This window comes from Oncorhynchus kisutch, linkage group LG18 (genome assembly GCF_002021735.2).
Source record: "Oncorhynchus kisutch isolate 150728-3 linkage group LG18, Okis_V2, whole genome shotgun sequence".
NCBI lineage: Eukaryota > Metazoa > Chordata > Actinopteri > Salmoniformes > Salmonidae > Oncorhynchus > Oncorhynchus kisutch.
The window spans coordinates 6,304,318-6,318,814 of NC_034191.2; the positions used below are offsets into that span (position 1 = coordinate 6,304,318).

At 45.4% G+C, this 14,497-nt stretch overlaps 1 protein-coding gene across 1 annotated transcript; it reads right to left on the bottom strand.

Moving 5' to 3' along the window:
* Nucleotides 1-8,498: 8,498 nt before the first annotated feature.
* LOC109880947 (uncharacterized) lies at nt 8,499-14,000 on the bottom strand. The gene is made up of 2 exons (XM_031796673.1): nt 13,126-14,000; nt 8,499-10,175 (listed from the first exon to the last, which is right to left on the bottom strand). The coding sequence occupies exons 1-2, from the start codon at nt 13,276-13,278 to the stop codon at nt 9,234-9,236; spliced, it is 1,095 nt and encodes a 364-aa protein (XP_031652533.1). The 5' UTR covers nt 13,279-14,000; the 3' UTR covers nt 8,499-9,233.
* Nucleotides 14,001-14,497: the final 497 nt, after the last annotated feature.

Sequence of the window (14,497 nt, forward strand, 5' to 3'; positions counted from 1 at the left end):
TTTCGAACGTGCCCTTAAAAAGGGTGGCACCTGCCATGGCCATTATGTACTTCCTTATTAAAGGAGGCCATTAGGCCTCTTCCTTATTCCTGGAGCCACAGTCTGAAGGCCTCTTCCTTATTCCTGGAGCCACAGTCTGAAGACCTCTTCCTTATTCCTGGAGCCACAGTCTGAAGGCCTCTTCCTTATTCCTGGAGCCACAGTCTGAAGACCTCTTCCTTATTCCTAGAGCCACAGTCTGAAGGTCTCTTCCTTATTCCTAGAGCCACAGTCTGAAGGTCTCTTCCTTATTCCTAGAGCCACAGTCTGAAGGTCTCTTCCTTATTCCTAGAGCCACAGTCTGAAGGTCTCTTCCTATTTCCTAGAGCCACAGTCTGAAGACCTCTTCCTTATTCCTGGAGCCACAGTCTGAAGGCCTCTTCCTTATTCCTGGAGCCACAGTCTGAAGGCCTCTTCCTTGTTCCTGGAGCCACAGTCTGAAGGCCTCTTCCTTGTTCCTGGAGACACAGTCTGAAGGCCTCTTCCTTATTCCTGGAGCCACAGTCTGAAGGCCTCTTCCTTGTTCCTGGAGCCACAGTCTGAAGACCTCTTCCTTGTTCCTGGAGACACAGTCATGTAGAAAGTGCTCACACATTGCAAAAAAAAGTCCACTATTTTTGGGGCTGACTGTTTCCACTCACCCAGTCCTTTATCTGTGCTAAAGGACTGTTGTGTCTCAGTTTTATTCAGTCCCCCTTTTCACTGGTTAATCTTCGACACTCCTCCGTCATAATATTCAGTGCTTTTGCTCGATAACAAATTGTGACAGACCTGGAACTTGCACCAAATACTCTCGGTATTGCTCAGAGCAGACTACCTTGAAGACAGATACCAATTATTTTCAAAGAACCTCGATAAGTATCTGTGACTTTGTATCAGAAGTAGTTGTAACAGTGACCTTAAATAAGAAATGAAAATATGGTTTAAATATCTGAGAATCGTTGTGAATTATGTAACACATTTGCACATAAACTGAGCATTATCAGTTCCTTTACTGTCACAGGGGGAAAAAACGATCAAACAAAAGTTTGCATTGACAAAAGTTAACAGATACATTGTTCAAAAGGTAGAGCGCTTTAACTCTGCGGTGATCACGTTCGTTCTTGTCATCTACAGCCCATGACGCACCAACAGCAGGTGCTGTATCAACAGGTGCTGTACCAACAGGTTCTGTACCAACAGGTTCTGTATCAACAGGTTCTGTACCAACAGGTGCTGTACCAACAGGTTCTGTACCAACAGGTTCTGTACCAACAGGTGCTGTTTCAACAACAGGTGCTGTATCAACAACAGGTGCTGTACCAATAGGTGCTGTACCAACAGGTGCTGTATCAACAACAGGTGCTGTATCAACAACAAGTGCTGTATCAACAGGTGCTGTATCAACAACAGGTGCTGTATCAACAACAGGTGCTGTATCAACAACAGGTGCTGTATCAACAACAGGTGCTGTACCAACAGGTGCTGTACCAACAGGTGCTGTATCAACAACAGGTGCTGTATCAACAGGTTCTGTATCAACAGCAGGTGCTGTTTCAACAACAGGTGCTTGGTGAATTCCTATATCTGGCGGCAGGTCATCTGTCACTGGGTCCCTGAATAGGCCTCGTCTCGCCGGACTCTCTGTGCATTCCTGAGCAGACACCTTTTTGTACTTCTAGGAGTCGAGACAGGTCCACCTAGACAGCCACTGCACATCTTCTCCTCACAAAACAGACAATTATTTTCACGTCATTGACACCATTTCAATAGAAGATTGACAGGAGCCACATACCACTTTTGAAAACCCATCACTCAACTCAGCGTGATGGTCCCCTTATCTCTTCTAAACCCATCACTCAGGGTGACAGGTCCCCTTATCTCTTCTAAACCCATCACTCAGGGTGACAGGTCCCGTTATCTCTTCTAAACCCATCACTCAGGGTGACAGGTCCCCTTATCTCTTCTAAACCCATCACTCAGGGTGACAGGTCCCCTTATCTCTTCTAAACCCATCACTCAGGGTGACAGGTCCCGTTATCTCTTCTAAACCCATCACTCAGGGTGACAGGTCCCCTTATCTCTTCTAAACCCATCACTCAGGGTGACAGGTCCCGTTATCTCTTCTAAACCCATCACTCAGGGTGACAGGTCCCCGTTATCTCTTCTAAACCCATCACTCAGGGTGACAGGTCCCCTTACCTCTTCTAAACCCATCACTCAGGGTGACAGGTCCCCTTATCTCTTCTAAACCCATCACTCAGGGTGACAGGTCCCCTTACCTCTTCTAAACCCATCACTCAGGGTGACAGGTCCCCTTACCTCTTCTAAACCCATCACTCAGGGTGACAGGTCCCCTTATCTCTTCTAAACCCATCACTCAGGGTGACAGGTCCCCTTACCTCTTCTAAACCCATCACTCAGGGTGACAGGTCCCGTTATCTCTTCTAAACCCATCACTCAGGGTGACAGGTCCCGTTATCTCTTCTAAACCCATCACTCAGGGTGACAGGTCCCGTTATCTCTTCTAAACCCATCACTCAGGGTGACAGGTCCCCTTACCTCTTCTAAACCCATCACTCAGGGTGACAGGTCCCGTTATCTCATCTAAACCCATCACTCAGGGTGACAGGTCCCGTTATCTCTTCTAAACCCATCACTCAGGGTGACAGGTCCCCTTATCTCTTCTAAACCCATCACTCAGGGTGACAGGTCCCCTTACCTCTTCTAAACCCATCACTCAGGGTGACAGGTCCCGTTATCTCTTCTAAACCCATCACTCAGGGTGACAGGTCCCCTTATCTCTTCTAAACCCATCACTCAGGGTGACAGGTCCCGTTATCTCTTCTAAACCCATCACTCAGGGTGACAGGTCCCCGTTATCTCTTCTAAACCCATCACTCAGGGTGACAGGTCCCCTTATCTCTTCTAAAGCCCGTGTGTAGACCGGTCACAATAAAGACCAGATACCTTGCAAAAGGCTATGTTTGTTCCTCTTACAGTCCCACGGTTCACCACAAACACGGCATACATCAACATATTCTGATGGGGGTTTAAATCAGCGATTTCCCATCTTCATCTTCTTTTTCATGGAGGTTTTAACCAAAAATATTCCATAGGGGGGGGGGACCCGACTGCATACAAAAGACACAACTATAAATGTAAAAAACATCCCACTCATTCAGTCACAGTACAGATCACATCTCTAAACCAGGTGCCTGTGAGGACGGAGCATCCACAGGATGTCATGCCTCTGCTGTAAAATCCAATCCCCAAAAAAACTATCAGCTGACACTCACAATGATACCTATTTTTTCTGCGCTGTGCAGTTGATAACCAAAGCAATAAACGCTGCCAAGTCCACCTTCTAAACATGCAACATGTCAGGATATCTCTGTTGACAAGGAACATCATCTGGTGTCTCCAGTCCTGCTACCATTATTCAACTAGTCCTGCTACCATTACTTATTCAACTAGTCCAGCTACCATTACTTATTCAACTAGTCCTGCTACCATTACTTATTCAACTAGTCTTGCTACCATTACTTATTCAACTAGTCCTGCTACCATTACTTATTCAACTAGTCCTGCTACCATTACTTATTCAACTAGTCCTGCTACCATTACTCATTCAACTAGTCATGCTACCATTACTTATTCAACTAGTCATGCTACCATTACTTATTCAACTAGTCCTGCTACCATTACTTATTCAACTAGTCCTGCTACCATTACTTATTCAACTAGTCCTGCTACCATTACTTATTCAACTAGTGCTGCTACCATTACTTATTCAACTAGTCCTGCTACCATTACTTATTCAACTAGTCCTGCTACTCCTTTCTCTCCTTTCTTCCACTATTCTGACCAACTTTGGAGAGAGAGGAGACATGATGGACAGTCCTTATTCTAACCACCTCCAGAGAGGAGACATGTTGGACAGTCCTTATTCTAACCACCTCCAGAGAGGAGACATGATGGACAGTCCTTATTCTAACCACCTCCAGAGAGGAGACATGATGGACAGTCCTTATTCTAACCACCTCCAGAGAGGAGACATGATGGACAGTCCTTATTCTAACCACCTCCAGAGAGGAGACATGTTGGACAGTCCTTATTCTAATCACCTCCAGAGAGGAGACATGATGGACAGTCCTTATTCTAACCACCTCCAGAGAGGAGACATGTTGGACAGTCCTTATTCTAACCACCTCCAGAGAGGAGACATGTTGGACAGTCCTTATTCTAACCACCTCCAGAGAGGAGACATGATGGACAGTCCTTATTCTAACCACCTCCAGAGAGGAGACATGATGGACAGTCCTTATTCTAACCTCCTCCAGAGAGGAGACATGTTGGACAGTCCTTATTCTAACCACCTCCAGAGAGGAGACATGCTGGACAGTCCTTATTCTAACCACCTCCAGAGAGGAGACATGGACAGTCCTTATTCTAACCACCTCCAGAGAGGAGACATGGACAGTCATTATTCTAACCACCTCGGTCTCCTTCAGCCTAACAGGACTGCATCGTTCAGAAATATATATCTCTTTTTCCATAAAATATGTGTTTTGAATTTTCAAAAAGCAATCCCTTTTGCATGTGAAAACACATCATCTTACTCTTTACTCCACGTGCTTAAATTAACCTACGTCACTTTTTGTTTTGAGCTCACTTCGGCTTCGGCCCGAAGAGAGGGCTACTGGCTCACGCCCGGGAGGCAGCACGGTTCAAACCGGCTTCACCCGGTACATCAATAGAACTCCCTCAGTTTACACCAGGTTCCCACCCCTTATTAGCTATTGGCTGTGTTCGAGAGCATCAAGGCTTTTATATGTTGGATGCACTGTTGAGCTCTTACATCCCGAGGGGGTTCGTGCCGGTTGTACGGAGATTGTGACAGCCGGTTAAATGGTGTCCCTTGAGAAGGCAAGAACAAGATGTACGTCAGGAGAAGTGCAGAATTATCATAAGGAGACGTATACTTAGAATATGGAGGAGGAATGGAGGGGAAAAGAGAGGCAGAGTATGTCTAAGAGAGGGAGGGAGGAAAAGGGTGAGTTTGAGTCGGTTAAAAATGGCGGGAAAAAAGGGAGATGGCTTGAATTGAAGACAGGAGGAGAAATGGAAGTGAATGATGGCAAAGTATCAGAGGTGGTAGGTGTGGTGAAGTTCTCGTGACCTGAGGCTTGCACCAAGGGTCAGGATAAATATGAGTCTGTGACAGCAGGAAGAGTGAAGTTTTTTGGAAAAATGTCCTATGCGAGAGAGGCATGGTTGAGGTTTCCAGGGTTAGAGTAGTGCAGAAGTTGTCATATGTTGAGGCAGTGAAGAAAGTAGAGGAAGATGGGTCGAGGGGGTGGGCTCCTGAGAGGAGTAGCAGATCTGTACCAGTACAGAGGGAGAGGCCAACAAGTCATATATACTTCTGTGAGATTGGAGTGAGCCCACAGCCAAGGATAAAGAATGGTACCAACACATCCTCCGAGAGCAACTTCTCCCAACCATCCAGGAACAGTTTGGTGACGAACAATGCCTTTTCCAGCATGATGGAGCACCTTGCCATAAGGCAAAAGTGATAACTAAGTATCTCGGGGAACAAAACATCGATATTTTGGATCCATGGCCAGGAAACTCCCCAGACCTTAATCCCTTTGAGAACTTGTGGTCAATCCTCAGGAGGTGGGTGGACAAACAAAACCACACAAATTCTGACAAACACCAAGCATTGATTATGCAAGAATTGGCTGCCATCAGTCAGGATGTGGTCCAGAAGTTAATTGACAGCATGCCAGGGCGGATTGCAGAGGTATTGAAAAAGGGTCAACACTGCAAATATTGACTTTTTGCATCAACTTCATGTAATTGTCAATAAAAGCCTTTGACACTTATGAAATGCTTGTAACTATACTTCAGTAATCCATAGTAACATCTGACAAAAATATCTAAAGACACTGAAGCAGCAAACTTTGTGGAAATTAATATTTGTGTCATTCTCAAAACTTTTGGCCACGACTGTAGTGTTAGATGGTAGGGTATTTAATTATAAAGGAGTTGTAGTCCAGTCTAGTAGGTGGCGGTAATGCAACATTTATTGGATGCTAACTGCCGTTAAACCCCATCGAAGAAGAAGAGCGTAGTTACTATTTTTGACTAGCTAGCGACGACGTTTGAACTTCCGGATCCGGTGTTTTATGCCTTTTTACAAACACTATCTACAGGTGTGAGGTTCTGCTAGTCTGGTGGTTTATGCTTTACGACACTACTTTTTAGCCAGAGGCAACATGTTTTTTATTTTTTAAATGTTATTGCTCGAGGTTGAACGGCTATTACTACACAGGAGAAGGGGGAAAAAGTCGTTCGTCCACAGAACACTACAGGAGGGGACGATGGAGAATTGAATTGTACATGTCTCTTGTTCAGCCTAAGCGAAGCATTGACGGAGAAACATGTGGAATACTTTCGGATGTCCTTTGCCAGATTTGAGGACTTGCTTCAGCGGCTTGCCTCTCACATATCGCACAAGAGAACTCGACAGCTTGCCCGTAATTTCTGCAGAAAGGCTGTCTGTTACCCTTCGGTTTTTGGCGAGTGGCAGCAAAGTATCGCTGCAAAGTATAATTTATATTCTAGGAATCTCGAGTTTGTGCCATCATCACGTAAGTGTGCCTGTCCCTTGGGGTGGCGCACAATTGGCCCAACGTCGTCCGGGGTAGGGCCGTCATTGTAAATAATAATTTGTTCTTATTAACTGATTTGCCTAGTTAAATAAATAATGGTTGACTGTTTGTTTCATGTTGTGAGCGACACACTTGGTTTCGCTGTTTTTATTATTCTCATTTGACAACTAAAGAGGATAAATGACAGTCACTTCCTCCTTGATTTAGTTGTTCATATTATTTGGGAGGCTAGACCCTCAAGACACTTACCTTACCTTGTCATTTACCTTGTGTTGTGTAGTGGTCATTCAATGGAGAACTTCCTGCTTTGGTACATGGGTCAGTGTAGTGGCCTTTCAATAGAGACCTTCCTGATTTGGTATATGTGTGAGTGTCCAGCTGTAGACAATAAGGACCCCTAAGACATTAACCTCATCTATATCATGTACAAAGCAGTACAAGTTTACTGAGTGACTGATTCAGAACAGTAATATTGTCTGTCACAAATACATTTGCAGACCTTTTTAGATATTTAATTCCTATCATAAGAGGTGACTAGTGAAATGTAAATCACAGAAGTGTGATTTTATTTATTTGACCTTTATTTAACCAGGTAGGCTAGTTGAGAACAAGTTCTCATTTACAACAGTGACCTGGCCAAGATAAACGCATAGCAGTGTGAACAGACAGCAACACAGAGTTACACATGGAATAAAAGTCAATAACACAGAATTATTATTTTTTATAAAAATAAAAAAGTCTATATATATTGTGTGCAAAAGGCATGAGGAGGTAGGCGAATAATTACAATTTAGCAGATTAACACTGGAGTGATGAATGATCAGATGGTCATGTGCAGGTAGAGATACTGTTGTGCAGAAAAGTAAATAAATAAAAACAGTATGGGGATGAGGTAGGTAAAAATGGGTGGGCTATTTACCGATGGACTATGTACAGCTGCAGCGATCGGTTAGCTGCTCAGATAGCAGATGTTTGAAGTTGGTGAGGGAGATAAAAGTCTCCAACTTCAACGATTTTTGCAATTCGTTCCAATCACAGGCAGCAGAGAACTGGAAGGAAAGGTGGCCAAAAGAGGTGTTGGCTTTAGGGATGATCAGTGAGATACACCTGCTGGAGCGTGTGCTACGGGTGGGTGTTGCCATCATGACCAGTGAACTGAGATAAGGCGGAGCTTTACCTAGCATGGACTTGTAGATGACCTGGAGCCAATGGGTGATGAAAGGGGACATAAGATAAAACACTCATGTAAACACCAGTACCATGTGAAACAGGAAATGAACTACCATCCTGAAGTATGACTAAGAAAATGAAAAAATAAAAAGCACAGCAGTTTTTGGGCGAGACAAACGGGAGACGTTCATCAGTAGGAATAAATACCATCCATGTTATCGTGACGTCGACGGGCTCAGTTCCATCTCTTGGCCATCAACCCCCCTCCCTCCCTCCAACACCTACAAGCAGATGACAAATACAATGACAGCAATCTTAAAACATCCACCTGGGCTCCTTTGAGTTCAAATGTATACCCAAAATAACTGATTTCACACTGTCGTCTTGTTTTCTGACGATTGAACTAAGCCCTGCTAATCTTATAACACGAACACTGAATATTTCCCACTCACAATTTCTCTCACCCTAGAAAAGAGCTGATTTCACATGTTCTAACTAGGTCTGCTAAAAATAAGAAAACAAATCACACTGGCTGTTCAAAAGGACTCGGCTGCATGACGAGTACACACTGGTGTCTGTCTGACGATGTTTCACGTTGAACACCAAGCTAATCCAGTTGTCTGACAGTCGGCGGGACGCAGCAGCCCCGCTCCTCATCTCCAACTCTTCATATCAGCATCGGTGTTCAAATGTTGCGACATCTCCTTCCAACTTGTCCGAATACAACCGCATCGTAGGGTTGGAGAAGTTATTGTTTGGGCTCACCAGCTCACAGAGGCTCTTCTAAAACTGGACATGGACATAATTGAGCTTAGAAAATGTCTAAATAAAAAGGCCCAGTTTGTGTATTTTCTGTAGACACCTTTAGTCTCTGGCTTTCCCCTGTGGATATCATTGAAAAGTATCATGTAAAAAGACAATATGCAGTACATAGGATGAGGCCTGTCTAGATACAGTATTAATACAGGGTGAATGTAATATTCTAGAATGATTTACCACATGTATGAATGAACCATATTATGTAGTCTGTGATAAAGTATTCCTCGATGATATCTGATCAGATCGACATCTGCACACACGTCAGCAAGTCAAGAATGTTGATAAAATAGCAATTGACATTGACATTCAGTGACACAGTCTTATAACACTCGGTGTATCATATTTGTGACCATGTTAAGAAGTACAGTTCAATGTGTCACCATCTGTATTGTAAGTTGGTACCCAAACTATGATTAGTCCCTTGTTGTTCAGAGATGTATCCTAGGCCTAGATCTGTCATCTACAGACTCTTTGTTAGGCTAGTTCTCTAATCACTCTCACAGGTGAGGTTTAATCCAAAGTATTCCTGCTCTGTTTCTGTCTCTCCTAGCAGGGAACCCCCGTCTTTCTCCTCTCCTCTCCTCTCTCTTCCTGTACTGTTGATCCTCTGTCCTCCTCTGTTTCTGTCTCTCCTAGCAGGGAACCCCTGTCTTTCTCTTCTTCTCTCTCTTCCTGTACTATTGATCCTCTGTCCTCCTCTCTTTCTGTCTCTCCTAGCAGGAAACCCCACTCTTCATCCACTGGACCCCCAACCTCCACTTTATCTTTCCCCCCGTCCTCCTCTCTTCCGGTTTCCTCTGTCAGTTTAGCCGTAGGAGGAGGTCGTGGGCAGACTTCACCGCTGACACTATGTTGGAAAAATAGCTCGCAGTCCTCCCTCCAGCATTTGATGATGTTGTACCCAGCTGCCCTCATCTCCTTCTGCTTACTGCTGGCACATTGGTATGATGTTACAATGCCCATTTTCGAGAGTCTTTTGAAAATGGGCTTAACCCCCCCTGGGGTCAGTGTTGAGTTGATGACATAGGCCAGTGCAGAAAGCCTGGGGTTTCTACCTCTCAGGGCCACAGAGGCAGCCACACAGTTATGGATGGTGGAACCACCTGTTGCAGTATTGATGGTGGTATAAAGCCATGGTGTCTTCCTGGACAACTCATTATCCAACGCTTCGTATGAAAAATACTTCATATTCTCCAACGAGGTACTACTCAAAATGCAAGGTTCAAAAACATTAGGGAGGCGTGCATATGCCGTGACCTCCACTTGGATTTTGTTTACAATTTCCTTTCTGATTTCTTGGGATATGTTCTCATTTGTCAAGGCTAATTTTGCAAAGGTCACCACATTGCCCATAGCCAAGTTTTCAATCATGCCCGAAAATTCTGAAGCAATTACCTTCCTCTTCTGTTTCCACATCCTTCCCTTGTTGTCAGGGGAACCGACTCCTGGTTTTGGATGACACAATTTTGGGTTGTATGTAATGACAACCTGCAGAATAATATGGATCAGACATTAGATCTATATTATGAAAATACACATCTAGTGTGGGGGCTAGGTGTTGCATGTCTAGTGTTGGGGCTAGGTGTTGCATGTTTCGTGTCGGGACTAGGTGTTGCATGTCTAGTGTGGGGGCTAGGTGTTGCATGTCTAGTGTTGGGACTAGGTGTTGCATGTCTAGTGTGGGGGCTAGGTGTTGCATGTCTAGTGTGGGGGCTAGGTGTTGCATGTCTAGTGTGGGGGCTAGGTGTTGCATGTCTAGTGTGGGGACTAGGTGTTGCATGTCTAGTGTGGGGACTAGGTGTTGCATGTCTAGTGTGGGGGCTAGGTGTTGCATGTCTAGTGTTGGGACTAGGTGTTGCATGTCTAGTGTTGGGACTAGGTGTTGCATGTCTAGTGGGGGCTAAGTGTTGCATGTCTAGTGTTGGGACTAAGTGTTGCATGTCTAGTGTGGGGACTAGGTGTTGCATGTCTAGTGTGGGGGCTAGGTGTTGCATGTCTAGTGTGGGGGCTAGGTGTTGCATGTCTAGTGTGGGGGCTAGGTGTTGCATGTCTAGTGTTGGGACTAGGTGTTGCATGTCTAGTGTTGGGACTAGGTGTTGCATGTCTAGTGTGGGGGCTAGGTGTTGCATGTCTAGTGTGGGGGCTAGGTGTTGCATGTCTAGTGTGGGGGCTAGGTGTTGCATGTCTAGTGTTGGGACTAGGTGTTGCATGTCTAGTGTTGGGACTAGGTGTTGCATGTCTAGTGTGGGGGCTAGGTGTTGCATGTCTAGTGTGGGGGCTAGGTGTTGCATGTCTAGTGTGGGGACTAGGTGTTGCATGTCTAGTGTGGGGACTAGGTGTTGCATGTCTAGTGTGGGGGCTAGGTGTTGCATGTCTAGTGTTGGGACTAGGTGTTGCATGTCTAGTGTTGGGACTAGGTGTTGCATGTCTAGTGGGGGCTAAGTGTTGCATGTCTAGTGTTGGGACTAAGTGTTGCATGTCTAGTGTGGGGACTAGGTGTTGCATGTCTAGTGTGGGGGCTAGGTGTTGCATGTCTAGTGTGGGGGCTAGGTGTTGCATGTCTAGTGTTGGGACTAGGTGTTGCATGTCTAGTGTGGGGGCTAAGTGTTGCATGTCTAGTGTTGGGACTAGGTGTTGCATGTCTAGTGTTGGGGCTAGGTGTTGCATGTCTAGTGTGGGGGCTAGGTGTTGCATGTCTAGTGTGGGGGCTAGGTGTTGCATGTCTAGTGTGGGGGCTAGGTGTTGCATGTCTAGTGTGGGGGCTAGGTGTTGCATGTCTAGTGTTGGGACTAAGTGTTGCATGTCTAGTGTGGGGACTAGGTGTTGCATGTCTAGTGTGGGGGCTAGGTGTTGCATGTCTAGTGTGGGGGCTAGGTGTTGCATGTCTAGTGTCGGGACTAGGTGTTGCATGTCTAGTGTCGGGACTAGGTGTTGCATGTCTAGTGTCGGGACTAGGTGTTGCATGTCTAGTGTCGGGGCTAGGTGTTGCATGTCTAGTGTGGGGGCTAGGTGTTGCATGTCTAGTGTGGGGGCTAGGTGTTGCATGTCTAGTGTGGGGGCTAGGTGTTGCATGTTTCGTGTCGGGGCTAGGTATTGCATGTCTAGTGTGGGGGCTAGGTGTTGCATGTCTAGTGTTGGGACTAAGTGTTGCATGTCTAGTGTCGGGACTAGGTGTTGCATGTCTAGTGTCGGGACTAGGTGTTGCATGTCTAGTGTCGGGACTAGGTGTTGCATGTCTAGTGTCGGGACTAGGTGTTGCATGTCTAGTGTCGGGGCTAGGTGTTGCATGTCTAGTGTCGGGGCTAGGTGTTGCATGTCTAGTGTTGGGGCTAGGTGTTGCATGTCTAGTGTGGGGGCTAGGTGTTGCATGTCTAGTGTGGGGGCTAGGTGTTGCATGTCTAGTGTGGGGGCTAGGTGTTGCATGTCTAGTGTGGGGGCTAGGTGTTGCATGTTTCGTGTCGGGGCTAGGTATTGCATGTCTAGTGTGGGGGCTAGGTGTTTGCATGTCTAGTGTGGGGGCTAGGTGTTTGCATGTCTAGTGTGGGGGCTAGGTGTTGCATGTCTAGTGTGGGGGCTAGGTGTTGCATGTCTAGTTTGGGGACTAGGTGTTGCATGCCTAGTTTGGGGGCTAGGTGTTGCATGCCTAGTTTGGGGGCTAGGTGTTGCATGCCTAGTTTGGGGGCTAGGTGTTGCATGTGTCGGGGCTAGGTGTTGCACACACACGTTCTGGACATTGCAACAGTTCATTCATGCATAGATCATCAGAAACACTACAAACATACCACCAGCATGTATACAGGTTTCAGACCACCAGCATGCAGGTTTCAGACCACCAGCATGCAGGTTTCAGACCACCAGCATACAGGTTTCAGACCACCAGCATGTATACAGGTTTCAGACCACCAGCATGTATACAGGTTTCAGACCACCAGCATGCAGGTTTCAGACCACCAGCATGCATACAGGTTTCAGACCACCAGCATGCATACAGGTTTCAGACCACCAGCATGCATACAGGTTTCAGACCACCAGCATGCATACAGGTTTCAGACCACCTGCATACAGGTTTCAGACCACCAGCATGCATACAGGTTTCAGACCACCTGCATACAGGTTTCAGACCACCAGTATACAGGTTTCAGACCACCAGCATGCAGGTTTCAGACCACCAGCATGCAGGTTTCAGACCACCAGTATACAGGTTTCAGACCACCAGCATACAGGTTTCAGACCACCAGCATACAGGTTTCAGACCACCAGCATACAGGTTTCAGACCACCAGCATACAGGTTTCAGATGGAAATGCAACGGTCATTGACAACTGTATAAGATGCTTGGTTAGTATAGCCAGAGATGATGTCTCAAGAGATACATTAGATAGAGTTGTAGCTATAAATGATCGTGTTAGGGTTATAGAGAGGTATAATGTTATAGCTACCTCAACCATAATGTTCTTCTCTGGGGATTTTGTAGAGACATTGCATCTCTTCTTGGCACCCCTGCCTGTAGTTGGTGGGCTTTCTTCCCGTTGACGCTTCTTCTCCGCTACCTCATTCAATGAATCAGTTAAAACACCTGGTCTTTGTATCATCTCTTCCGGTCTCTATTGGGCCTTGTTGGGACTTCATAACTTCTTCGCCGGGAGTTCCAAACTCGGGTGTTTGCGTTGTAGCTTTCCATGCATTTCAACCTTACTAATGTTACGAAAACACTTCTGACATATCATTGTCGATGTATCTTCGTGCAGTGTCAGGTTTATGCCGAGGGATGATAACCTAGTCAGAATGGTACAATTCGACTTTGACACAAGGGAACGCACATGTTGTAACGCACCAAATATTAGATTTTGGTCGCAGAGACGGCATCTATCAAGATGGTTTGCAGCTTTAGGCATAGTTCAACAAAACAGTGGCGCAACTAAACTGTACCATAACAATGTCAACAAACTGAAAACGTCTCATCCCGACGTCCTGGCTGCCAGTGTCGCGCCAAAATCACGTGATATTTAGAAGTATAGGGCCTGGTTCGAATTCTCTTTATCTACCTCTCTAGGCTTGGAAGTAATCACTGTTCGGTTGGAAGTCAAGGAAGGAAGGTTGCTGTGTTTCAAATGTTCAGAGAGCCTATAGATTCAGTACCGCCCCTAGCTACCGTCCCTCAACCAAGCAAAAAGGCCAGTAGAATCGAACCATCCGACGTGCCTTACCACGACACTAGCCTACCCATTTTTAGCTTCAATGCTGTCAATTGTGAGTGCTTCCTCGAAAAAAAAAAAAATCTAAATTAAAGTTTAGATCGCTGTATATATATTTGGTGTACATTTCCATTGATACATTATGGGTTTTCTTCGTGTACTAGAGATTATATTTTTTGTTTTGCTTCTCATGTAAATTTGACATGAGGGAAAAATAAGTGTTATTATTGAAAGATCTTTTGAGATGGTATGGGGATGAGTTCAGAGACCCCATGATGCCAGGACGGTCAAAACTAGTGAACTACATAGGGAATGGCTAGCAAACTAATGTAAACATCTGTGGTGTTACTAGTCTGATTGATTGTACAGGTGGATTACAAATCTGATTGCCTGTACAGGTGGATTACTAGTCTGATTGATTGTACAGGTGGATTACTAGTCTGATTGATTGTACAGGTGGATTACTAGTCTGATTGATTGTACAGGTGGATTACTAGTCTGATTGATTGTACAGGTGGATTACTAGTCTGATTGATTGTACAGGTGGATTACTAGTCTGATTTATTGTACAGGTGGATTACTAGTCTGATTGATTGTACAGGTGGATTACAAATCT

Coding starts and splice junctions, on each gene's coding strand:
- LOC109880947 (XM_031796673.1), bottom strand. CDS start 13,278: ATGATACAAAGACCAGGTGTTTTAACTGATTCATTGAATGAGGTAGCG. Junction 10,176..13,125: donor AGAAGAACATTATGGTTGAG/GTAGCTATAACA, acceptor ATTATTCTGCAG/GTTGTCATTACATACAACCC.